Source organism: Nyctereutes procyonoides, unplaced genomic scaffold (assembly GCF_905146905.1).
Source record: "Nyctereutes procyonoides isolate TBG_1078 unplaced genomic scaffold, NYPRO_anot_genome, whole genome shotgun sequence".
In the NCBI taxonomy this organism is placed as follows: Eukaryota; Metazoa; Chordata; class Mammalia; order Carnivora; family Canidae; genus Nyctereutes; species Nyctereutes procyonoides.
Window position 1 is genome coordinate 9,646,697 of NW_026575052.1, and position 26,951 is coordinate 9,673,647.

At 52.1% G+C, this 26,951-nt stretch overlaps 1 protein-coding gene across 1 annotated transcript; it reads right to left on the reverse strand.

The window, feature by feature from the left end:
• Positions 1-4,991: 4,991 nt before the first annotated feature.
• On the reverse strand, positions 4,992-26,951 carry E2F2 (E2F transcription factor 2). The gene is made up of 7 exons (XM_055332869.1): positions 26,507-26,951; positions 20,671-20,776; positions 18,221-18,440; positions 17,363-17,522; positions 16,242-16,355; positions 14,097-14,289; positions 4,992-8,077 (listed from the first exon to the last, which is right to left on the reverse strand). Exons 1-7 carry the CDS (start codon positions 26,756-26,758, stop codon positions 7,791-7,793), a joined length of 1,332 nt encoding a protein of 443 aa, XP_055188844.1. The 5' UTR covers positions 26,759-26,951; the 3' UTR covers positions 4,992-7,790.

A 26,951-nucleotide genomic window follows, 5' to 3' on the forward strand; every position in this document is an offset into this window, starting at 1 on the left:
TTGATGGGTGACTAATGTTGCTGAGCATCTTTTCATGTGCTCTTTAGCCATTTGTTTATCTTCTTTGGAGAAATGTTTATTCATATCCTTTAAGTGGGTTATTTATACTTTTATTATTGAGTTGTCTTTTCATTTACTTGGGTGTTCTTTAATTTCTTCCAACGATGCTTTGTAGTTTTCAGAATATACGTTTTGCACTTCTTTTGTTAACTTTATTCTTAACTATTTTATTATTTTTGATGCTATTGTAAATTAAATTGTTTACTTAATTTCATTTTTTGCATTGTTCATTGCTAGTGCATAGAAATACAACTGATTGTTGTATGTCAGTTTTGTATCTTACAACCTTACTGAACTCATTTATCAGTTTTATATTTTTTTAACAGATTCCTTAGGATTTTCTATATACAAGATCATGTTACCTGCAAATAGAACTCGTTTTTCTTATTTCCTATCTGCATGACTTTTATTTAATTTTCTTGCCTAGGGACGCCTGGGTGGCTCAGCAGTTGAGCAACTGCCTTTGGTTCACGGCATGATCCCAGAGTTCCAGGATCGAGTCCCACATCAGGCTCCCTGCATGGAGCCTGCTTCTACCCCTGCCTATGTCTCTGCCTCTCTCTCTCTGTCTCTCATGAATAAATAAAATCTTAAAAAAATAATAATTTGGGCAGCCCGGGTGGCTAAGAGGTTTAGCACCGCCTTTGGCCCAGGGCATGATCCTGGAGTCCCAGGATCGAGTCCCATGTCAGGCTCCCTGCATGGAGCCTTCTACTCCCTCTGCCTGTGTCTCTGCCTCTCTCTCTCATGAATAAGTAAATAAAATCTTTAATAATAATAATTTTCTTGGCTAATTGCCCTGGTTAGAACCTCCAATACAATGTTGAATAGAAACAGAAGGAATAGATATCCTTATCTTCTGATCTAGGTGAGGAAGCATTCAGTATTTTACCATTAAGCATGATTCTAGCTGTGGGTTTTTCATAGATGCTCTTTATCAAGTTGAGAAAGTTCCCTGCTATCCCCAGTTTGTTTAAGGTTGTTCTTTTTTTAAGTGTTTCATTTTAATTCCAATATAGTCAGCATATGGTGTTACATTAGTTTCAGGCATATGACTTTCTTTTTTTTAATCATGAAGTGATTAAAAGTGATTGAATTTTGTTAAATATTTTTTCTGCATCTATTGAAATGATCACATGGTTTTTATCTTTCATTCTACTGATACATTAATTGATTTTCAGATTTTTGTCTTAAGAAAAAGAGAGAGAGAGAGAGAGAGAGCACCTGTTGGGGGGACAAGGAGGGGAAGAATGAGATGGAGAGAATCTCAAGCAGGCAGCACACCCAGTGGGACTGCACACTGAAATGTGGGACTCGATCTCACAACCCTGAAATCATGACCTGAGCTAAAATCAAGTCAGATGCTCAACTGACTGAGCCACCCAGGTGCCCCTGATTTTCAGATTTTAAATTAACCTTGGGATAAATCCCATGGTGTGTAGTCCTTTTTATTTATATGTTGCTGCATTTTGCATGCTAGTATCTTGTTGAAGATTTCTGTAACTCTATTCATAAGAGCCAGTTGATGGATAGTTAGATGTTTACAGTTTGGGTCTATTATGAATAATGTTGCTATGAATACTCATGTGCAAGTCTTGTCTTTGCATGGACATGTTTTCATTTCTTTTGACTAGATACCTAGGGGTGGAATTCCTGGGTCCTATGGCAATTTTAGCTTTTTAAAGATTTATTTATTTGAGAGACACAGAGAGACAGAGAAGGAGAGAGAGAGGAGGGGCAGAGGGAGAGAGAGAATCTCAAGCAGACTCCCTGTTGAGCTCGGAGCTGGACTCAGGCCTCAATCCCATGACCCTGAGATCATGACCTGAGCCAAAATCAAGAGATGCGGCTCCCTGCATGGGGCCTGCTTCTCTGCCTGTGTCTCTTCCTCTCTTTCTCTCTGTGTCTCTCATGAATAAATAAATGAAATCTTAAAAAAAAAAATCAAGAGATGCTTAACCAACTGAGCCACCCAGGTGCCCTGGTAGTTTTATCTTTTTGAGGAACTGCCAAAATGTTTTCCAAGTGGTGGTACCCTTTTATATTCCCATCAGCTAAGTATGAGGGTTACCTGAGAATTCATTTAAACTAAATGTTTCGGGACACCCAGGTGGCTCAGTGGTTGAGTGTCTGCCTTCGGCTCAGGGCGTGATCCCGAGTCCGGGATAGAATCCCACATCCGGCTCCCTGAGAGGAGCCTGCTTCTCCCTCTGCCTGTGCCTCTGTCTCTCTCTCAACTAAATAAGTAAAATCTTAAAAAAAAAAAATAAACTAAATGTTTCTTCATCTATAAACTGGTGGTAATAACTGACTTCATATAAACTCAGGGAGATTATGATGTGTGAAGGATTTAGCATGGCACTGGGACCAGACACACATAAATCTCAACACATGACAACTTTTTTTTATGTTCCCTTGTCTTTTATTTTTTATTTTTTTTTATTTTTTTTTTTTTATTTTATTTACGATAGTCACAGAGAGAGAGAGAGAGGCAGAGACACAGGCAGAGGGAGAAGCAGGCTCCATGCACCGGGAGCCCGATGTGGGATTCGATCCCGGGTCTCCAGGATCGCGCCCTGGGCCAAAGGCAGGCGCCAAACCGCTGCGCCACCCAGGGATCCCTATGTTCCCTTGTCTTTACTAATGTCCTAAACTTCAGACCTGGCTTCATCTACCTGGATGAGATTATCTTCATGCCTTCCGCGTAAACTGACTTATTTTTTTTTTAAGATTTTATTTATTTGAGAGAGAGAGAACACGATCAGGGGGAGGGTAGAGGGAGAGGGAGAAGAAGACTCTCTGCTGAGCAAGGAGCCATGTGGGGTTTAATCCCAGGACCCTGAGATCATGACCTGAGCTGTAGGAGCTGCATAACAGACTGAGCCACCCAGACGTCCCATGTAAACTGACTTCTTGGTGTCAGGTTTCACACCCTTCTCATTAGTCTACTAGTTACTCGTGGTCTAACAGGGCCCTAGGTCTAACCTAGGCCCCCATCCCACTGCCCTCAGGGTTTGTGTCAACTTGTTTGGCTCGATGGGCTTTCCCAGGGCAAAAGCTCCAAATTGGCCAAGCTGGGGCAGCAGACAGTGTTCCATGAAACTCTCTTGTCTGCTGAATGACAGGACAGAAAATATTCATTGCTCTGCTTGGAAGGGATGTCTCCTATCCTCCATATATCCTAATTCCAGGCTAATCCTGTTTATCCTTTAAGTCATAGTTTGGGCATCGCCTCCCCCAGGAAGCCTTTCCTAATGAACCTCCCTCCTACTCCTATAATATAGGTTACTGCAGCCATCACGTTATTTGTAATTGTATTTTTATACATCTGTGTCTCATGAACATCCTAAGGATGGGGACTACTTTTATTTACTTCAATCTCCTCTGTGCCTAGCACATAAGAGGTGTTTAATAACCCATAAAGAACTATATCTGTGTGCTAAGTATTAATGGTTACATTGAGTATCTAAACAAACTATAAAAAAGTCTCTTGGGATGCCTGGGTGGCTCAGTGGTTGAACATCATCTGCCTTTGGCTCAGGTTGTGATCCCATGGTCCTAGGATCGAGTCCCGCATCAGGCCCCCCAGAAGGAGCCTGCTTTTCCCTCTGTGTCTCTGCCTCTGTGTCTCTCATGAATAAAATAAATAAAATCTTAAAAAAAAAAAAGGCTCTTGATATGGGCCTTAAGGAGTAAGCAGGCACCTGCTCAGTTGGAATGGAAGGGAAGGCACACTGGCTGAAGTGAACAGTATGTGCAAAGGGCCAGCAGAGGGAAAACACTTTTTAAAGATTTTATTTATTTATTCATGAGAGACACACACACAGAGAGGTAGAGACACAGGCAGCGGGAGAAGCAGGCTCCATGCAGGGAGCCCGATGTGGGACTCGATCCCAGGCCTCTAGGATCTCGCCCTGGGCCGAAGGCAGGCGCTAAACCCCTGAGCCACCCAGGGATCCGCAGAGGGAAAACATTTTCAGTAACTAAGAAGTCCAATGTGGCTATGGTGGGTGGGACGGAGTGGCCAGTGAGGGCGCAGAGGAGCCATCCCTTAAACAGGAGTAACATAATCAGAACCGCACTTTAGAGGGAACTCTGGGGTGGTGGAGGGTATGAGTACTCAAACTGCAGCTGCCTTAGAAGCACCTGAAGGGCTCACTAAGTTCCAGATTCTGGGTCCCACTCTGAGTTTCAGAAGGTCTGGGGCAGAGCCTGAGAATATGCATTTCTCCCAAGTTCCCTGGTAATGCTGGTCCTTGGACCATACTTTGAGAAGAGTGACACGGAGGATGGGATGGAGAAGAATGGGTAGCCAGCTTGCCAAGCAGTTCAGGTGAGAGGGGATGGTGGCAGAGCAGGGGAGGTGCTCACGTTTTAAATCTGGGTGCTGCTAACTCTTCAGTGGCTTAGTAGTAAATTTTCAGGCTTGGTAATAAACCAATGTGGGAAAGAGGGGCTGTTTCTGGGGAGAAATCAGCCAGGTGGTCAGGATAATCCCCACCTTCGATCTGAGAGGACCAGATCCACACCACACTCAGTAATTATTTTCAGAAAGCACAAGAGTCAAGGTGTCTAGAGTTGCCATTTAATGCCCAATTATCACAACAGGAGGTTTACATGGTGCTCATCAAGGCAAGACCCAGTGCAAAACAGCCCAGAGATAAAAGACCTGTATAGGGTCCCAGCACAGGGACCAGGTTCCCTTGGGCCTAATCACCCTTGAGACACATGTGCCGTATACAAGGCTTCTTCCCTCACCCAGGAACCAGCAGGCTGGCTGGGCTTCTGGTCACCCAGGGTCCTCGTGGGAGAACAGCATCCCGGGATGAGGTGGGGACCCTGGGACACAATGATGAGAACCAGACAGCTGCTTGCAAACAACCCCAAAAAGGTTTTCACTTCAAATGCACTAAAGCCACACGGCAGTCGGATGTGGGAACACCCCAATGCTTTTACTAAGAACCAAACACAGGGAAGAACGGAGGTTGAGAACACTTGGGGAGGGAAAGTCAAGTCAAAACCATCCCAGAACCAGCTTTCTGATTTTCACAATCCCCCTCTTCCTCCCACAGCGACACTGGTCCAACCACAGCATTGCTGTGGAGAAGGGACACCACCATGCTGGTCTAGAGAACACTTTTAATGGAAAGGGAAATTGGAGCGTGTCCCTGGTTTGAGGAAATCTCTCTGAATCTCCAACTCTATGCTCCCTGGAGCCCCTGAGCCTCTGGCGGCCCCGGGGACACAGGTGACTTGGGGGTCAGAGAGCAAAGTGGCTTTTCTTCAACCCCTAGTTCTAAAGTTTACATGGCCCCTAAAGGAAATACTATCCAAAATGCATTCTTACAGCACTTGATGGAACTCTGAGAGGTTTCAAGTGTGTCACTGGCAAGGAAGAGGCGTGAGCTTGTCACTCCCCACAGTCTGCAGCTTGGCCTGGGCGGTCCAGTCCCGGGGCCGGGCAGGGTGTGGAGGGGATAGCCCAGGACAGAGGCAGCTGCTCAGGGCACAGGCCACGGGCCCAAGGGGCAGCCCCTCTGTCCAGCACTATGGCTGGGCATTTGGGGAATGAGCTTGCATTCTGGCCAGACTTTACTATTAAACCCTTTCCCAGTGGGTCCTGCAGGCCTCTTCTCCCTTTTCTCTGATTTAATTCTAGGAGAAAACTCTAGACAGAGCCAAAGGCATGGAAGTCAAACATCGGTCTTCAGAGATGGGACATGGGTAAATGGCAGCCCCCCAGACCTCAGAACAGCAAGGCCATCTCGGCCAGACCCCCATGCCCCTGTGCCCCCATGCACATTCCACGCATCACTCCCGTCCCCTGCCCAAGGGCCAAGGTCATCCCTTGACTCTGGATGTGGTGGGCTTCCAAAGAGATTTCTGATGAGACTCCTGAGTGTCTCTGGGGAGGGGAGGCCAAAGCATTTCCATAAAGCAGACAAAATTAGCCCTGTTTCCAGGGCTGGGCAACTGTGACCTGTCGACGATTCCTGTGAGGGCATAGTTCGGGGCCAAGGGAAGTTGCGAAAATGACAAGGTATGACTGTCCCCGTGTGGGAATTAGCCCACATCAGACCCCACCCTCTAAAGAAGTCCACCTCCCAAACTTCAGATGCCAGCTTCTGGTCAGCAAACGAACAATCCCATGAGGCCAACTACATATTTAAAACCAACTTAATGCTACAAACTTAAAAAAAAAAAAAAGTGCTGCCCAGCTGAGCCCCTGAGGAAACCTAGCTCCCTGAGGGTGGGTGGCAGGCCTCTTAGACCACCATCCCGGGTGGCCTCTCTCCAAAGGGCACAGCCTTGGTTCAGCCCAGGGCAGCCCTGCCCCAAGTTGGGTGGGGAGGAGAGCTGGTCCCCTCCCCTACACCCACACCCAAATGGGCCTCAGAGACACTGTGGGATGGACAAGCCTCTGGGTGGGACGTGGCGGGGCGGGGGCGGAGAGCAAGAGACCTCAGGACCCTGAGACAGGTAACATAAGCCAGTCTCTCCATTAGCTGCCAAGGTCTGATCTGCAGTGAAGACTCCTCCTGTCATCCCTGTGGCATTCCCTTGACAAAAGGAGCCAAAATGCCACCAAGTCCTGGTCACCTCCGTCCTGGGGGGACGAGAGGAAGGTCTGTGTGACAGTGGGTGTGGAGAGAGGAGATCCTCAAAAGAACGACTCCTTGAATAAACAAAAAAATCCTTCTAGGGAGGGGAGGATAGTACCAGCAGCTACCAGAGGGGGTGCTTTCTGGCAGTTTCTTGTTCTAATCCCATCTTTCTCTATGGGGGACTGCCGCTCCCTCCTTCACTGTAAGACACCCCTTGTCCCAAGCAAGAGGCAAAAATGGAGGAAAAGTGCCCTAGGCAGCCACTCTAGCTGCTTCCACGCTCCTGTCTGTGCCTCCCCGGGGGCTCTTCAGTGCTGACTCCCTGGAGGGTCACTATTTATGCTCTAAGGGGAAGGAGAGGTAGGGAATTCCATAGGAGCCGCCCCTGGGATGGCTCCTGGCAGCCATCTCTGGGACAGAGGAGACCAGGAGTCCGAGGCTGGCGCCTCAGCTGGAGACCAGGGGCAGGAGAAGCCAAAGGGCCTGCGGCCACCACCTACTGGCATTATGAGGCCTAAGTGCAAGTAGCCTTCTAGCAGACTGGACGGCTCCCCAGCGACCCAGCCCACTGCTGCGGGGAAATCCGGGAGGCGGCCTGAGGCCCTGGAAGGGCCCCAGCCGGCCCTTGGACAGTAGACCGCACTGGGCCTGTCTGAGAAGTCTTACTAGAAACTAGAACAATCTCCCTGCTAAAAACTCAGGGAAGACAAACAAACAAAACTCAACCTGAAATAAATACAAAGGCATTAAGTGCTTCTTGATAAATTCAGGGTCCTAATTCTATCCCTAGTCCCAAAGCCAAAGGCAGGGGCAGGGCCCTTCCCTGGACTTGGCTGCCTCACCTGTGGCCCTTCACGTCAGAGGTCAGAGGTCAGAAGCTGGATGGGCCTTCCCAGGCCCAGCTTCCATCAGGAAAGAGAGGACCCAACCCCTGATACACTCCTCCCCTAGATCCTCTACATGCCTGCACCCCAAGACAGCTTTGGCTGGCTGGGGCGCAAGACAGAGAAGAGGCTCCCATACCCTGAGGGCAACACCTTGTGTCCCACGTCCCTGTGCGGGCAGAGGGCCTGTCCGTCTATGAGGAGGTAGACAGGGCGGGCTGCTGACAGCAGGCAGGGCCACTCAATTAATCAGCAGGTCCCCGAGGTCATAGGAGTCGAAGAGGTCACTGATGCCCTCACCCCCGTCCAGGCCCCACAGGTAGTCGTCCTGGTCCAAGGGCGGGGAGAAGCTGATCAGGGGAGAGCTGCATGGCAGGGTTGGGGACAGGAACTGGTCCTCAGTCTGCTGCAGAAGTGGGTGTGGCAGCTCCAGCATGCTGTCGGTGGCCTCCAGGGGGACAAGCGGTGGTGGCAGTGGTGGCGGTGGGGCTGGCGGCTGCAGAACCTGCTGGGGAGTCAGCGCTGGCGCTGGAGACAAGCAGACAGAGGTCATACCTGGACCTGGATCACAAGAACAGTCCTCCTGTTCTCTGGACGACTGTGCATCCTCTTCTCTCCTGCCACACACCCAGTGACACGGGACACCCTCCCTCTCTGGGCACAGCTCTAGCCACTGCCCTCATTCTCCCACACTCTCTCTCCAACGTTTTTTTTTTTTTAATTTTTTATTTATTTATGATAGTCACAGAGAGAGAGAGAGAGAGAGAGAGAGGCAGAGACATAGGCAAAGGGAGAAGCAGGCTCCATGCACTGGGAGCCCGACGTGGGATTTGATCCCGGGTCTCCAGGATCACACCCTGGGCCAAAGGCAGGCGCCAAACCGCTGCGCCACCCAGGGATCCCTCTCTAACTCTTGAAGGAGGTGGGATCTCTTGCTCCCCAAATCCTACCCCTTGGGGCGTCTGGAAGTTGGAAGAGCCTGTGACTCTTGATCTCAGGGTTGTGAGTTTGAGCTCCCCGCCGGATGTGGAGATTACTTAAAAGTAAAAATCTTTAAATAAAACAAAAAAATCCTACCCACTTGCACCATCAAGGCTCTGGATGCTGAAAGCACAGTCTCTGTTTCCTGCATCACCAAATTTCTTTCTCTTCCAGATCATTCCCCTCATCATACAGACACATTCTAAGGTCTCCTAAAAAGCATCCTCCCCGACCTCATGACTCTTTCCAATTCCCACCCAGTTGACTGCTCCTTTTTGTAGCAAAATTTCTCAAGAATTGCCTGTACTTACCCTCCACTTCCTCCCATCATGATTCATTCTTCAACCCCTCCAACCTGAGGTCTGTCCCCACCATGCCACTCAACCAGTGACCTCCTATCACTAGACCTAATAGTCAGTTCTCGGCCTCATCTTACTTGACCATCCAGCATAATCTGGTGAAGTTATTCACACCCTTCTGGAAACACCTTCTTTACTTGGCTCTAGTACACTAGATTCTCCTGGCTTTCTTTTCTTTTTTCTTTTTTTTTTTTTTTTTTCTGGTTTTCTTTTTAAACCTCCTTGGCGGGCAGCACGGATGGCTCAGCGGTTTAGCACCACCTTCAGCCCAGGGCGTGATCCTGGGGGCCCGGGATCGAGTCCCACGTCAGGCTCCCTGCATGGAGCCTGCTTCTCCCTCTGCCTGTGTCTCCACCCCCCACCCCCGCCGTATCTCTCATGAATAAATAAATAAAATCCTTTTTTTTATTTATTCATGAGAGATAGAGAGAGAGGCAGAGACACAGGCAGAGGGAGAAGCAGGCTCCACGCAGGGGGCCCGACACGGGACTCGATCCCGGGTCTCCAGGATCACGCCCTGGGCCAAAGGCAGACGCTCAACTGCTGAGCCACCCAGGGATCCCTAAAATCTTTTAAAAAAATAATAAACTTCCTTGGCTGCTTCTCCTCTGTCTCCTTTGCTGAATCCTCTTCCTCTTCCTCACTTCTAAGCCCTCAGGCCTCAGGGCTCAATCCTCCGACTCCTCTCTCTGGCTGCACATCTTCCCAGGTGACCACAGTCACCCCTTAGCCTTAAATCCCTCTCTAGATCTACCACTTCCAGAGGACCCCTGGAGCTCTGGGCTCCTCTACGACCTCTGCCTAGGTGTCTCAGCTAACCCCAGAACTTAGCATGTCAAAACCAAACTCCTCAAAACCAAACTCCCCTCAATTAAGGGACCACTACCCACTCAGCTGCCTAAGCCAAAAAGCCCAAGAATCACACATAATCCTGCCATTTCCACAGCATCCTGCCCAGCAGTGAGATGGGTCACTGCCACAACCGAATGAATTCTGCAAGCTGCCCGTTTCTCTCCAGTTCTACCACTGTGACGCTTGTCTAGCCCATTGTCTCCCACCAGAGTGCTGCTGGGGCCTCTTTACCGGTCACCTTGCCTCGACTCTGCTCTAGCTTAAAAATGGCTGGGAAGAAAATCCAGGTTCCACCGGGGATGAGAAGGCTCTGCATGATCCGGTGCCTGCCTGACTTCCTGCTCCCTCTGTCCTGCCTCCCTCTGCTCACACTCAGCCTCTCCAGCGACACTGGCTTGGCTGTTTGGAGCACACCAAGTGCATTTCTCCTTAGAGGTCACAGGGTGACTTGCTACACAGGAACGAGGAATAGGCACCGGGACCCCCGTCCCCCATATATCCTGATGCCCAGAATCTCACCATTGGAGTCATGCCTTAAGCCCCAACCAACCATTCCTTGGAAAATACAGCTGTGCTGGTGTGTCCGCCTGCTTGATCAGCCCCTCACTCACCTGAGTGTGTCTGTGGGCAAGTGACCTAATGTGGACGAGCCTCTGCTTCCTCACCTCTAAAATGGGGGTGATCCTACCCACCTCACAGGGTTGCTGAGAGGATTCAGTGAAAAGTGCTGCCCTTGTCAGTGAGAAGAGCTCCAGTTTACCAAGGGCTTACCATGGCCAGCTCTGTGCTCAAGGAGAGGCGTGTTTCACCTCCTCGGACACTCAAGTGGCCCCACAGGAGGCGATATTGTGACCCCTATTTACAGATGAGGAAATAGAGGCTCAAAGGAGCCAAGTAAATATATTTGAGTGAAAAAAAATGCAATGTTTCTTTAGCATGTTGCTGAGACCTGCAGGGGTTCTAGAAGGCCTGGCTTGGGAGGAGGGGACGGACCCAGCTGGGACCCCAGCCCCACCCCTCACCAGCCTCAGTGTTCTCTGAGGAGAAATGAGGCTCCACCTCCCCAACATGCTGAACAGCAGGGAGATAAGGCGCGTGGAAGCTTCTGCTGTGGGCCTGGCCGGACCTTGCTCTCTGGCGCTGTTCATCACACCCACAAAGGCGGTGCTCTTCATCCTGTCTAGGCCTGCACCACACTCTGATGGCTCAGACTCACTTTGGTATCTCCAAACCACACAGAGCAGGCGGCTGGTTCACAGAAGCTTTTTAAAAAATCACATTCATGGGACACCTGGGTGGCTCAGCAGTTGAGCGTCTGCCTTCGGCTCAGGGCGTGATCCTGGAGTCCTGGGATCAAATCCCACATTGGGCTCCTTGCATGGAGCCTGCTTCTCCCTCTGCCTGTGTCTCTGCCTCTCTCTGTGTGTCTCTCATGGATAAATAAGTAAAATCTTAAAAAAAAAAAAAAAGGTGGGGGGCAGCCCCAGTGGCGGGGCTTCAAAACCTTTAAGAAAGGTTTTAAAATTTTAAAACCTTAAAAAAAAAAAAGGAGAGAGAGAGACCACATGACAAGGGTGGAGAGGGCACCCATGGCACGAGCCCTGGCATAGAGCTGGCTTCTGGGCCCCCACCAAGTGCTCTGTCAGCCTCTACTTCTTCTGGGAGAACAGCTGTTCTGTAAAACCCAGGTTAAAACCTCACCCTTGCTTATGCTGGAGGGTCCCCACCTCTGCCCCAGGTCTCCAAGGACATCTGACATGAACGTGGTTCTAACCTGAAGAGCTGTGCTCATGTTGACAGCAGAGTGAGAAAGCAGAGCAGAGGAGGAGGGAACACGGGGTGGGGCACAGGTCTGGAGTGGGAGATAGGCCCTGGGAGGTGCCCGGAAGGGCAGATGGCTGGTGCAGGGACAAGCCTGGGTCCCCTGTCCAGACCAGGACACAGGAGAGGTCACCAGAGAAGAACTGGGGGGAGGGGAGCGTCTGGGTTCTTGTCCAAGCTTTGCCACCAACTTACTGTGTGACCTTAGGGAAGTCGCTTGCCCTCTCTGAATCTCAGCTTATTCATGTGTAAAACGAAGGACTAGGGGATCCCTGGGTGGCGGAGCGGTTTGGCGCCTGCCTTTGGCCCAGGCGCGATCCTGGAGACCCGGGATCGAATCCCACATCAGGCTGCCGGTGCATGGAGCCTGCTTCTCCCTCTGCCTGTGTCTCTGCGCCTCTCTCTCTCTCTCTCTCTCTCTCTCTCTCTCTCTGACTATCATAAATAAAACAAAACAAACAAACAAAAAAACAAAAAACAAAAAACGAAGGGCTGGGTTGGCTCAGGGCTCAGCAAACTTCTGTAAAGGGCCAGATGGTATTTTAGGATTGGCAGGATATTTACAGTCCCTGTCACTTTCTTCCCATCCCCTAACTCTTTAAAAACATGAAAACCGGGATCCCTGGGTGGCCCAGCGGTTTAGCACCACCTTCAGCCCAGGGTGTGATCCTGGAGACCCAGGATCGAGTCCCACGTCAGGCTCCCTGCATGGAGCCTGCTTCTCCCTCTGCCTGTGTCTCTGCCTCTCTCTCTCTCTCTCTGTCTCTCATGAATAAATAAATAAAATCTTTAAATAAATAAATAAAAACATGAAAACCTTTCATAGCGCATGGGCCCCTTAAAAACAGGCCAGCTCTCGCCTGCAGGCAGCAGTTCGTGGACCCTTTGACTTAAAGAAATGGAATCCAGCCTGTGTTCTGGAGACGCCCCACCAAGCCTCTTCCATCAGACCTGCTTGAGCTCCGTTTTGTTTAAACACCAGGGTTCTACTGAAAGGGATTCTGCTGCTAAAAAAACAGAAATTTGGGATCCCTGCGTGGCTCAGCAGTTTAGCACCTGCCTTCGGCCTAGGGCGTGATCCTGGAGACTCGGGATCGAGTCCTGCATCGGGCTCCCTGCATGGAGCCTGCTTCTCCCTCTGCCTGTGTCTCTCATGAATAAATAAATAAAATCTTAAAAAACAAAAACAAAACAAAAAAAAAAACAACAGAAAGTTGAACAACAACCTCCATGGCCTCAAAGTTGCTGTCAGTCTGACGTGATGCGTGATGCCAGTAAAGGGCAAAAACCATCCTGGGGGGTGGGGAGGGGGCTTCCCAGGCTCCCGTTTCCATTCCTTCCAGACTCCTCCCCCGGACCTCTCCTTGCCTATCTGCCCCCTGGTGACTGCCGCACACTTCCAGCCACCCAGCCACATAAAGCCAGCTTTAGCTGTATGGCCCGCCTCCCAGACAGGGGCAGCTCAGCAGCCCCTTCCTTGATTTATTCCAAGCTCACGGAGAGAGGACTCGGCTAGGAGTGTGGAGACCAAGGGTCAAGACACAGTTCTGCTCTCTCCTAACTAGGAGACCTTGGGCAAGTCGCATCATCTCTCTGCCTCAGTTTATTTACCTCTAACCTGGGAACAGTTATGCCTACCTCAAGAATTGCTACGAAGAATAATGTGACAGTAGCTGGACCTTGTATGTAGTTGTGGTTTAAACAATCTTAGTTACAGAGAAAAATAATAAAATAAAGATAAAATTAATTAATTAAAAAAAATCTTAGTTGAACTTTCCTTCCAAAATCTGTAGTCATTGAGCACCTGGGTGGCTCAGTGGTTGAGCATCTACCTTTGGGTTGGTTGGTGATTCCAGGGGCCTGGGATTCAGTCTCGCATCTGGCTCCCCACCAAGAGCCTGCTTCTCTCTCTGCCTGTGTCTCTGTCTCTCTCTCTGTGTATCTTATGAATAAATAAAAATAAAATCTTTAGGGATGCCTGGGTGGCTCAATGGTTGAGCATCTGGCTTTGGTTCAAGGTGTGATCCCGGAGTCCCAGGATCAAGTCCCACATCGGGCCCCCTGCATGGAGACTGCTTCTCCTTCTGCCTGTGTCTCTGCCTCTCTCTGTGTGTCTCTCATGAATAAATAAATAAAATTTAAAAAAAAAAAAAGGAAAAAAGAAGTGTGGTTCTAGCAGTTGTGGCTGATTTACATTGATAAGAATAGCTAGCAGTTACTGCCAGGCACTGTTCCAAGTGCTTTACCTATATTCATTCATTCAATTCTCACATCCTAGGAAGTAGATACTTGTAGTTACGACGCCCAACTTACAGATGAGGTTAAGGCAAAGCGGGGTTAGGTGATGTGTCCAAGGTCACATAGCTGGTAACTGGAAGTGCTGGGATTCAAACCCAGGACCCCTCTGCCCAGAGCACCATAAAGTGTAAATTGCAAGCTGGCCCTTCGCTGCCCAACAAATGTTGCCACGTAAGAGGAAACTCTAAGGCTGGTTGCCCTCCCCACCTCCTGTCCCTCTGGACAGAGGGTCCTACCTGAAGATGCCACGGGGTCTGTCATCCCAGGGTCAGTGCTACTGCTGGGCTGGGTGGAGTCAGGGCTGGGGCCAAGGGTGGAGGCTGGGGGGAGGTGCTCCTTGGCAGGACTGTCCGGGTCCTGCACCTCCTCTGGGCACAGGTAGACTTCGATGGGCCCCTGGGTGCTCTTCAGATAGATCTGCAGGTTCTCCTAGAGGCAGAAGAGAATCCAGGTCACGGCTCTGGGCAGCAGGGCACTGACTCACGGATTGGGGTATACGGATGGACATCCATAGACACTTATCCATGTGAGCAAGCTCAACTCCTGAGCTGGGCCCTGCTGCCTGCCCCATCTGACCTGTGGCGGGCATCTGCTCCTTCTGCCTGTCTGGTCCCCAAGCTCCCTTCTTTGAGGGAGAATATCTTGATTTTCCTTTGGGAAACCACTCCACTCCTATTCTCAAGTCACGTAGTTGAGAGCAGGGGGGATAACACCTTTCCCAACCGCACCAGGTGAGCTTGGGGTGCAGGCTGGGAAAATCACAGTGATGGTGACTTGTTCAGGGAAACACATGACTCAGCTCAGTCCACAAGCGTCAGACCCAGGACTCGTGCCAGACTTGGAAATGGAAACCGCCTTCCCAACTGGCCCCCCGCCTCCAGCTGGTCTCACACGAAAGCTACCTTTGCCACCGGAAGAGGGGAGCCTGCCTGGGAATGGATGCAGCACAAAGAATGGCAGAGGAAGACAGAAGGCATGGGGTGAACCAAAAGTCCGTTTGAGCTCTAGTTTGAGTTTGAACTCTACACCTCCAGTTTGAGCTCTACATCTAGCCCTGCCTGCAATTTCCAAATCTCCCCTCTGGATCTGTCACCCCCCCCCCACTTAAGCCATTTGGACTGGGCTTTGAAACCAAGAGTCCTGATATTTGGCTTTCCCCCCTCCTGCTTCTTCCCTCCCATGATCAACTACACACGTGCCATTCTAATACGCATGTCTCCCCCTGTTTCCCCTAACAAAAATCCTGTTCATTCTTTAGGACTCAATACATGTAACCATCTATGGGCTCTTCCTCCAGCTGTCCTTTCTCTGGGCCCTCACAGCACCTTTAAGTCTATAAATGGCAGCATGACTGCTTGCTTGGGTCTTTTTCCCACGAGGTCCTGAGCTCCTTCACGGCAAGGGTGGGGTCTCATTTATTTTAATGTCCTTCCATTAATCGAATTATTTCTTGAGCACGGATTATGTGTCCAGCTCTGGGCTGGGAGTGCCACCGGAAATGCAACATGCTTTTGTAGAGCTTACACTCTAATAGGTAAACTACAACGTAATCACATAATCACCAGTATATCCCAGAAACGGAGGTTAAGTGCCATAGAAAAGCCCAGGTAGTTATGAAATCTGGGGGGTAATCGGGGAAGGCTTCCTTGAGGAAGTGATTTTGAATTGAGACCTGTAGGATGAACAGCAGTAAAGCCGGCAGAAAAAGGGAAGAACACTTCAGTGGGAGAGAGGGTAGCAGAAGGTCTTATACTGGAGATGAGCTTAATGTGGTGGGGACACTGCAGAAAAGTCAGTGTGGCTGAAGCAAAGCACAATGAGAGAAGAGGCGGGTGAGGTCAGAGCACAGAGGGCCTCATAAGGGAGTATTAAGAATTGTGGTCTTGGGATGCCTGGGTGGCTCAGTGGTTGAGCATCTGCCTTTGGCTCAGGTCCTGATCCCAGGATTGGGGATCGAGTCTCACATTGGGCTCCCTGCATGGAGCCTGCTTCTCCCTCTGCCTATGTCTCTGCTTCTCTCTGTGTGTCTCTCATCAATAAATAAAATCTTAAAAAAAAAAAAAAGAATTGTGGTCTTTAACCTAGGCATGGTTAGTAGGATTACAGTGAGCACAAATACCACGGTGTGGGATTCAGGACAGCAGGGGCTGGTGGGATGCAGAAAGATGCCAGGACCAGAGACTTTCTTGGGCCAGTATCTGACGTCTCTTGTCCTTTCCAGCTTCCACTGTCTCTGCCCTAGATCAGAGACCACCAATCCTGCTCTGGGCACCAGAATGGATCTGGGAAGCGTGAGGCCAGGCAGTGCCAGGGACAGAGCCTACAGAGCAGCCTGGGACCCTCCTAACCCTGCTCTCCACCAAATGCTCCCCCCCACTCACCTCGTTCCTGTCAGGCACTTCCAGTCTTGTCTGTGGAGGGGCCTTGACAGCAATCACCGTCTGTTCCTTAAAGTTGCCAACGGCACGGATGTCCTGGTAAGTCACATAGGCCAGTGTAGAGGCAGGAGAGTCAAGAGAAGCAACTGGTGAAAATTCAAACCCCAGGGGCACCTGGGTGGCTCAGTGGGTCCAGTGTCTGCCTTCGACTCAGGCTGTAGTCCTGGGGTCCTGGGGAGCCTGCTTCTCCCTCTCCCCTGTCCTGCTCATGCTCCCTCTCTCTTTCAAATAAATAAAATCTTAAAAAGAAAAAAATGCTCCAATAACAACAATTTCACGTGGATCAAGCAAATAGGGAGGATTTGTAAACATTAAGAACTGTCTATGGGGGACACTTGGGTGGCTCAGTGGTTGGGTGGCTGCCTTCGGCTCAGGTCGTGATCCTGGGATCCAGGATCCAGTCTCACATTGGGCTCCTGTGGGGAGCCTCTTCTGTCTCTGCCTCTCTCTCTGTGTCTCTCATGAATCAATCAATCAATCAATAAAACTGTCTATAGTGGGGGCACCTGGGTGGCTCAGTCGGTGAAGCATCTGCCTTCAGCTCAGTTTGTGATCTCAGGGTCCTGGGATTGAGTCCCTACATCAGGCTCCCTGCTCAGCAGGGTGCATGCTTCTCCCTCTGCCTCTGTTGCTCCCTTTTGCTTATGATTTCTCACTCTCTCTGTCAAGTGAATGAATAAAATATTTAAAAACAAACTGTCTATGGTGATAATCCTAAGTGGAAGAAAGCAGGATATAAAATGTTGTGTATAGCAGGCCCATGCTATGTTTAATCACCTGTACCCTGTGTATAGTATAGGTAAGTGACAATGGCTGTGTTAGGTGGCAACGGTTTCTCTCTTTCCTCCATTTTTCAGATGTAAAGAAATGGACTTACTTTTGTGATGAGAGTAACTCTGATAGACTTGTGAGAAAAAGCCAAGGAGGAAGGAAGACACAGACCTGCCAGACCCGGAGGGCGAGTTAGCCTGTGCAGGGAGGTACCACACGAACTCAGGATAGATCTGAGCATGCAACAGGGCCCTGCTCCCTGACCCCCCACCACCCCACCACCAGACAGGATATCTCTTGTTGGCCTTGTCCTCGGTCAAGTGCTTGAAGTTCAGGGAGCAGCTCTGGATGAGCTGGTCCAAGGCCTGCTCCATGCTCATCAGCTCCTTCAGCTCTTGCCCCAGCTGCTGCTGCTTCCCAGGCTGGGTGGGGTCTTCGAACATTCCCCTGCCTCTGGGAACAGAGCAGTCCCCAGTTCAGTCTCAGTCCACATCCGGGGGCACCCACCCCAGGGCTGCAGGGCAGACCTGCACAGATGGTGAGGAACCCCAGAATGAGGCCATTCGCATGGTCTACACAGTGCCCCCTGGGTTGTGCCAATCAGTGGCCCTGCCTTGCTTCCAGGGAGCTGCTAGGAATTGGAACTTGAAGTTCAGGGGTTGGGCTAGGGAAAAGAAACGAGTCAAGCCTGATCCCTCAAAAAAAAAAAAAAAGCCTGATCCCTCTTTTGAGGGGCTCCCAACACTGTCCACCCTATGCCCAGCCTCCCCCAAATGCCTTGTCTGGATTCTCTTAGGGTCATGCCAGGGGCTACAGGTCTGCTCTGGTCTTTGTAGGAGGAAAGGAGCCCGGAGGACTCATATCTCAGAGCTGGAAGGAGCGTGGGTATAGCCCAGCTCCCAGGAGACTTTCCTAAGCTAGAAGACAGGAATCTTGAGATTCCTAACTCAAGAGGATCTGGGTCCTCTTAGGCCTTTACATGTCCTAGAGATGCCTCTTAAATACACTGGCTCTGCTCCCAGCATGCAAGCCTATCAGATATTGCTCTCAGCTCCAGCCCTGACACACACCCATTGGATATCATCCCCCCCCAACTTTCACCCATGACGTGTGCACCCACTGGTGCCATTGGCCCCAGCCCAGGCACTCACACCCACTGGATGTTGTTCTTGGCCTTCTTACGGATGAGCTGGATACCCTCCAGCACATTGGTGATGTCGTAGATGCGCCGCTTCTGCACGTCCAGCACCTCGGCCGCCCAGTTCAGGTCCAGGACCCCATCCTTGGATTCACTCAGGAGGTAAATGAACTTCTTCGTGAGCAGCCCCAGTGACGTGTCATACCGAGTCTTCTCTCCAGGGGACTTGGGGGCTGAGGAGGAAAGGGCCCCAGTTACTACTCAGGGAGAGCCAGCCTGGGGTCCTCTGAGCTGGACCCATTAAGGACCACCCTTCACAAGAACACAGGAGCGACCACTTTCCAGTTTACAGAGCACTGTGAGGCAGGAGGTCATTCGCCACCACTGTCCAGGCAGGGAGCCTGATACCTAAAGAGGGAGCGACTTGTTTAAGGCCTCACAGGTAGGGGCAGGGGCAGGATGGAAACCAAGCGTCCTAACTGCTGGTTCAGAGCATCTTTCCACCATAGCTCAGGGCAGCCATAGCAACACCACCACAACCACCACCAAATACTGTGTCTAGGTCACTGTTCCAAGCACTTTCCATAGACAACAAATTTAATCTTACAACACCCTATAAGTCTGCTGTACAGCCATCCCCATTTTATGGATGAGAAGACCAAGGAACAGACAGGGAAAGCAACTCGCTCGGCTCACTCAGCTAGAAAGTGACAAAGCTGGGATTTAAATCCAGGGTCTCCAGAGTCTTTCTTCTTAACCCCTCTCCTGCCAGCCATGTCAGGAATCTAGAATTAGGTAGATGGAGGAACAGGATGATGCGCCAGGACTCGAGAGCATTTTTAGACTTGCTTTTTCTTTCCGCCTGTAGCCTAATAATGATTATCTGAAAGGAATCAGTCCTCTACTATCAAATAGGGAGGTTCATGAAAAAAGATCCTTTCTTAATGAGGTTGATGTCACAAGACCACATCCCAGCTGCAGCATCTTAAACCGCAAGAGGACTTTGGCAATCAAGTGACTTGCAAATCATACAGAAGCTCGTGGCCAAAGGAGTTCTAGAAACTGAGTTTTGGAGAGCCTCAGATTCCTCCAGAAGGGGACTTTACGGTCCATCCCCATCCGGGTGGCAGGCATTTGGCACACAGGCTGTTTCTGTCAGGTTTCGCACCCTGGGCAGACACTACTAACGGATCAGCGTGCTTACTATCTCTCAATAAAATTCTCCAGGCAGCCTCCACCGATCAACAGACGGGAGGGCCAACTTTCTTCTATTCCTGATCTAGCTGTCCTTTGTTTTACAGACGAGACAGCCAAGGCTTGCAAGAGGAGTGTCCAGAGTCCTCATGCTTCCCACCTAAGGACATACCTTCTTCATGAGGCCTCTGACCCCCCACCCAAATTATTGTTCCCCTCTAAGTTTCTAAAACTCCGACCGGAAGCAGGGTATTGACTGAACATATCAGGAGGAAGCAGCAGAAATTCCCGGCGGCTTAGCTTTCAAAAGGCACCCACCCGGGCAGCCCCTGGATCTTCATCTCTGAGCCTCCTGAGTTAGAATAATCCAGGCTTCACTTCCCTTTGAATCACTCACTGAGCTCTCTGCCTGTGGGAGAAAGACCCTGGTTAGCCCTGCTCCTCTTTAAACTGGATTCTTTCTTTTTAATTTTTTTTAATTTTTTAATTTTTTTTAATGATTTTACTTATTTATTCATGAGAGACACAGAGAGAAAGAAAGGCAGAGACACAGGCAGAGGGAGAAGCAGGCTCCATGCAGGGAGCCTGATGTGGGACTCGATCCCAGGTCTCCAGGATCACACCCTGGGCTGAAGGCAGGCGTTAAACCGCTGAGCCACCCAGGGATCCCGATTCTCTCTTTTTTAAAGATTTTATTTATTTCTATGACAGAGCACAAGCAGGGGGAGTGGTAGCTTGAGGGAGAGAGAGAAGCAGACTCCCAGCTGAGCAGGGAGCCCGACATGGGACTCGATCCCAGGACCCTGGGATCATGACCTGAGCCGAAGGCAGATGCTCAACCGACTGAGCCACCCAGGCGCCCCTAGGTTCTCTCTTTTAGAAAAGGTCAGACTGAACAAAATATAAACTTAAAAAAAAAAAGAAAAGAAAAGCCCCCAAGTACAACACCAGCCATCATGTTCTGGTCACGAGAGTGGCATATGGCGTGGGAGAAGCAGTGCTGGCTTAGGTTGGAGTCCTGACCCCCACTCACCAGCAGTGTGCCCTTGGGCAAGTCACGCAAGCTGCCTCCTCAGTGAAAGGGGGATAGTGCGCCCTACAGGCAGGTCCCCTGAGAGAGCACAGAGGCATCTGCTTTGTAAACCGGGAAGTGTGCCACAAATAGGCTCCTGATGATGTGGGTGGGGCTGCTGCTGCCCTCTGCCCCTGCCCGCCCAGCTTGCCCTCGGAACCCCCCACCCCCAACCCCACCCCATGAGCTGGGCTTACTTCTGGGGCTGGGAAGCCCCTCCACTCTAATGCACTTCCCCTTGGGAGTCCGGAATTCAGGGATGGCTGGCCTCCCGATGCCCTCCAGGTCCAGCTTCCTTTTGGCCTTGGAGACAGGAGAGAGAGAGGCAGAGTTTGAGAATCATTCCTCCTTCAGTCTCCCCCCCACCCAAGTCGGGGAAAAGAGGCCACCAGCAGCTGCTTTCTCTGCCTCAATTTACCCCCAGTCCTGGTGAAACCTCATTGCACTTGGTGAGGACCCAGCAGCGACTGGCCAAGTGAGCCTCCAGGGGAAAGGGAGTCCCATTTTCGGAGGAGCACACGACACTCTCATCCTGAGGCCCAGGTACTCGAAGGCTACGGAATCCAGTCTGGCCAAGACCTCAAGGTTCCTTAATTACAGGCCCCAGGGTCACTTCTACATCCGCCACCCCCCACCCCCAAGCCCAGAGGATGATGCAGGGAGGAAGGAGTGGGTAGGACTCAAACCACATCAGGCTGGGGAGAGCCTCCCACCCCAGCAAGTGCAAAAGCAGCTGGCCCGCCTGCCCTGGTGCCCATCACAGCCCCACAGCTGGCCCTTATCAGGGTGGGGCTGGGCATCCGCCCGGGCCCAGGGGACTTCCTGGCTCAGTGCCACACCCCAGGGAGGTGCCCACTTCGGGAAGCAGAGCAAACATTCCCCACCCCCATGTTTGGGCTCCTCCAGGGCCCCGGGGCCCCAGGGCCTCCTGAATAGACTCCATTTGCCATTCTTTCTTTGCCGAGAGGGGCAGACAATGAATCCTTCCCCTGCATCTCAAGGACAAACAGCTGAGGTCCCCCTGCTCCCCCTGCCTGTTCCCGCCAAGCTTGGGAAACACCTGCTGGGGAAATCAAACCACAGACCCATCTGCTCTTCTCCACCCCGCTGCCACCAGGCCCCAATTAGGCCCAGAAGCTGCACTGGCCCGGAAGGGGCCTCTCTCCTGCTAGGGCTGGGCAGGGGCAGGGCTAGGCTACTGGGGCACTGGGGCACAGGTCAGAGGCCTGGACCTGACTCTCCAGGCTCCTTCACAGGCTTGCTGTGTGCGTGGGACTCGGGGAAGCGCTCCACATCCAGGAGCCTCAGTTTCCTCCTCTGTAAAATGGAGCAGAGAACACCCACCTTGAGGGACCGTGGTGAGGAATCAAGGAGATAACTCCTGCAAAGTGCTCAGCCTGTGGCTCAGCACACAGTAGGTGTTCAGAACATGCAGAGTCCCTTCCCTGAAATCCAGGCTTGGTCTCTTCCTTGACACACCCTTCAGGGGCCACCAAGCCTATTTTCTTCCTCTCCCCTAATCACCCAGACACCTCTAAGTTGGTTGGGGCAGAGAGGCCTATTTTAACCTTTGACAGTGAGGTCATGCTCGGCAGGGCTGAGACTTCTAACTGCTGCTGAGCACAGCTGGGGTGACAGGTGTGGGAAGTGGTGACAGCTCTTCCGGCCATCAGCTCCCCTCCCCACTCCTGCCTCCTCCAGGAAGTCCTCCCGGACTGATTCCAGGTCTGACCCCAAAGCCACATACTAGGCTGTCTCAGCTCTATCCCACACCCATTCCCTGAGAATTTGCTGGAGTCTGAGCAAAGGCCTGGCTGTGCCCACCTGCTCCCATTACTTTATGCAGGCATACCAGTTCCCTCCATCTCACTGTCCCTCCCCTTGTCCTATACCTCTCCTTCTTTTGAGAAGCCTGGATATGATGCTCCTCTCTTCCATCCCTACCCAAACCTGGACATGATCCAAACACTTCCCTGCTCATTCCTCTTGAAGTCTCTCTGGAATATTCTTTTTTTTTTTTAAGATTTATTTATTTATTTATGAGAGAGAGAGAGAGAGAGAGAAGCAGAGACACAGGAGGAGGGAGAAGCAGGCTCCATGCCGGGAGCCCGACGTGGGACTCGATCCCGGACTCCAGGACCGCGCCCTGGGCCAAAGGCAGGCGCCAAACCGCTGAGCCACCCAGGGATCCCCTGGAATATTCTTTTCTTAACCTCTCAGCTGCTGAATCCCAGATTCTAGGGAATGTGACCTATCTTGTCTCTAGAGAAAGGCCTAGTCATTCGTTGAGACCTTCCACATGCCCCGGGCTGAGCCCCAACATTCAGCGCCTCACAGAGTCTCCCCAGCACTACCAACCCCCATTTAACAGCTGAAGTAACCGGGACTTGGCAAGCACCAAGGTCTTTATCAATCCTGGTCAAAGTTGTCCATCCCAGGACCGTGCACGCATCCCTCAAGAAGAATGCCAAGAGCAAGGAGAGGAAGGGAAGTCAAGCTGAGAAAACTGAGGCAGAGCCGGGACAGCCCAGAGTCACCCCAACCAGGTCCACCTCCCCCACACAACAGGAGCCAGGCCCTGCTGAGTTCACAGAACACAGGAGGAAGAACCTCACTACCTGAAGAGCGGGTACAAGATAGGAAGGACCTTGAACAGAATATCTGCATCGGGCCTATCACGTGCTCATCGGTCCTGCAACATCAGTATTGGCAATCATCTCTCCTTGCAGATGAGAAGTGGAGACTCAGAGAGGGTAAGACACATGCCCAAGGTCACACAGGCAAAGAGTAGAGCCAGAGTTTAAACCCAGGATTGTCTGGCCCCAAAACCACATACTAGGCCATCTCAGCTCTATCCCACGACCATTCCCCGAGAATTTTCTGGAGTTTGAGCAAAGACCTGGCTGTGCCCACCTTCCCCCATTACTTTATGCAGACATACCAGTTCCCTCCATCTCTCAGTCCCTTCCCTTATCCTATACCTCAAGCAGCAAAATGTCCCTCTTCCAAGGCCATTTCCCTGATACCTTAGGGCATAGCCCACAGATGGGCCTGGGCCTACAGAACAGAGGTGGCAAAGGACAAGCCCAGAAAGATGAGAGCCAAGGAGAGCCTGAGCAAAGGCCTGGGAGTCACATCCATGGGGGTTCCCACCTGGGCCTGCCTCCTTCTTAGCTGGGGGAGCTCAGCAAGTCAGTTGACCTCCGGAGCCCCACCTGTGAAGTGGGGATATCTGCTCCACCTCGTCCGGGATTCAGCGACAGTGCTGCAAAGCGCTTTGCTCACACAAGGAAGCTGCTATCACTAAAGCCCCAGGGGTACCAGCACAGGGGAAGTTCAGAGGTAAACTGAAAAAAAGAGAGATGTGCCAAGAGCCCAGGCCAGCCTGGCTCTAACCTGGACCCTCCTAGGAGGCAGCCCCTTTGGCTGTTTCTTAAAGGCCTGGTTAGGATTCGATCTCCCCCTGCCAACCCCAAGGAAGAAGAACAAAGCTCCTTCCTCCGGCAGCACCAGAAGCCAGAGGGTCAGAGACTACCAGACATAACCTCACCATGGGTGGCAAGGTGACGAAGGTGGGACTCGAAGGTGGGGAAGAGACTTGCCCAAGGTCACACAGGGCATAGAGCCAGGCTTCTCCCAAGCCCTGAGTCCTAATTTAGATGACGGGGGTAGGAGCAAGTGTTCCAGACCCCAGCTTTACCACTCCATAGCCTGCATTTCCACATCTGACCCACCCTGGATGGTTGTTCCTTAAAATGTTCCTTTGCTTTCATAGTTCTCAGGGGGACTTTGGAAAAGACAGACAAAAGGAAGGAGAACTGTGCAGAATCCTTTCACAGATCCCAGCAAAAATGAAACAGAATAACGTGATGTGCCTGGCAGGACTAGGGACCCCATAGAGGAGCATCCCAAGCCTTCCCTGGAGGGTGCCGGAAAGAGCCTCAGACAAGGAGTGAGGAGACCAGGGCCCAGGCCTTCATTCTGCCGTTGAACTTGGCTGCTATCTCTGAGGTCCCTTTAAACAGCAGCTCCCCAACAAATCCTGCTCACCCTGCACTTTGCAGCCTGGCCACAAAACAGTGGCCACACCCAGGGTTGGGTTTGGAGCTGTTCCAGGTCACACCCTGGTAAAATGAGTAAGCAGGGGGCCAGGCCTGCCCACAGGGCTGGGGGCCATGGGGCATCTGACAGGAGAGGGGGCTCTGGGCCTGGCAAGCCTCTAGGGTAGTCTGATGTAAGGAGACTCTCCCACTTCTTGGCTTGTGACTTGGACAAGTGACTTCACGTCTCTGCTCAGTTTCCTCATCTGTAAGATGCCTCATCCCAGGCATCTTGGCAGAGATAACGAATGCGAAGAGTGCCAAGCAGTGCCTGGCACACAAGAGGCGTTCGTTCAGTCAAAGAGAACCATTCTTGCTGTGATCACGGAGCCCCTCTGGGAGGGAGCTACAGACAGATGCACCCGGGCTCCTCTGGGAGGGAAGCAGTTCAAAACCACAGCTGTTACTGAAACGCAGCCACTGAAACCCCGCCTGGGCGCCTGAAAGCAGCTGGCCAGAGGAGACTGCACCCGCCACTGAGCCCCTTCCCCGGGGGCAAGCCAGCTCCTCGGTCAGGCAGTACTGGGAAAGTCACGGCTGCAGAGAAGAAACCGATGACCACCAGCCTTGGTCATATATCACCCTGTATGACCTTGGACAGATCACATCCTCACTCTGCGCCTCAGTTTCTCCCTGGAGCTACTCATGCCTCCTACTTCACAGGGTACAAAACTGGTTTAGGCTGTAAAATGCTGAACATAAGAGAGATAACCCATTGTCAGTTATCTTTGGCTGCTTGATCTACAAAATGGGAATAGCACCCCTGCCTCCTTCCCCCTGGTTGGAAATCATGAGCAGGAAGAGGTTCTGGAAAGTTTAGAGCCTTGAGCACCAGCAAAGCAAGATTCCAGTAGCAGGGAGCATGCATCCAGGGAAGACCGGGGGTCTGTGTCTGCTCAGTGACCCGGGTCGGAGCAGATGCCTCTACGGCAATGAGGGATGGTCTTATCTCTGCACCTGACTATTCACCGCTCACAACTAAGCAAACTGCAACAGCCCCACCTCTCCTCCCTGGAGCCTCTTTCCAAAACCCAGGACCTGGAGCTGGAAATGACCTGAGATGAGTTAGCCCAAGGACCCCATGTACACATGCATTTTGAAGAAAAGGAAATGTAAGTCCGGACTGGAGCCAAGACTTGTCCAAGAACACAGTAAATTAGTGGCAGTCAGGACCAGAAACCAGGCTCCCCACCCAGCACCCAGTTCCCCCAGGGCTTTTCCCACCCCACCCACCCCTTCCCTATGGTTGTTTCCATTCTCAAGGGCTCCAGGAATTCCACTCCCACAAAACACACCCTGTACCTAGTGCCACCACACTTTGGGCCCTCCCTGGCAATGCCCCCCCGGGGGGGGGGCTTGAGAAAGGAAATGTCCATCTGAATAGGCAACCCAGGGGCCTGCCCCCAACTTGCACCTGCTACTCGCTGTCTGGGAGGGCGGATAATTGGGAAAGAGTTGGCTGTGCTGGAAATCTGAAGTCTGTCCAAGCCGGACTGGACCTAAGAGACACTCCAACCCTGCCCCCGTTTTCAAGTCCCCCTAGGTCAAGCCCTATACCTGGACGGTAGCAGATGCCCACTACCGGCTTCTGGACCACACAATGAATGAAAGAATGAAGGAATGGTGGCAACGTCGCCTCCGTGGACCTCCCCAAGGTCACACGGTGCCCTGGGGGGTAGTGGGCTGGGTCTCCACCCTCCTCCATCCAGTGTTCACGCCACTCCACTGCGATGGATGAGGTTATTTCATCCAAGCCCGAAACGGAAAGGCTCTTCTACTCAGACGTGCAGGGCAGCGGGTCGCTCTGGAAGCTGCAAGCTCTCTTTTCCCTCCCGAACTCCACCTGGGTCCCAGGCGCTCCTCCCTCCTTCCCCGCACCCGCAACAGCACAGGGAGGAGCGGGGGGCGGCGGGGCGCAGGTCCCCAGCATTACCGGCAGCCGGCCAGCCGGCACGCAGCGCACCGCTTGGCCCTCGGGTCCGTGCGGGGTGGCGTCGAGGCAGGTGCCGGCCGCCGCAGGGGGAGGCACGGTCTGCGGGTACAGCGAGGTGCAGCAGGTGGCGGTGGCCGGGCAGAGCTGGGGGCTGCTGAGGCCCGGCGGCCACAGCTCGGTAGGGCTCATCGCGGGCAGTGCCTTGGAGGGCGGCCCGGCGGCTGCAGCCGGGGCCCGGGGCCCCCGCAGCATGGCGAGCGCCGCGCCCCCTCCCCACCCGGGCTGGCGCGCCGCGGGCACCTGCGGGCTCGGGACCCGCGGAGGCTCACACGGCCGGAGGCATGGCGCGGAGCCGGGGAAGCCGCCAATGGACGCCCGCGGGGCACGGCCGGACCCTCCCCTCCTGGCCGGCCGCCGAGCCCGGGGCGCTTGGAGATCCCCGCTT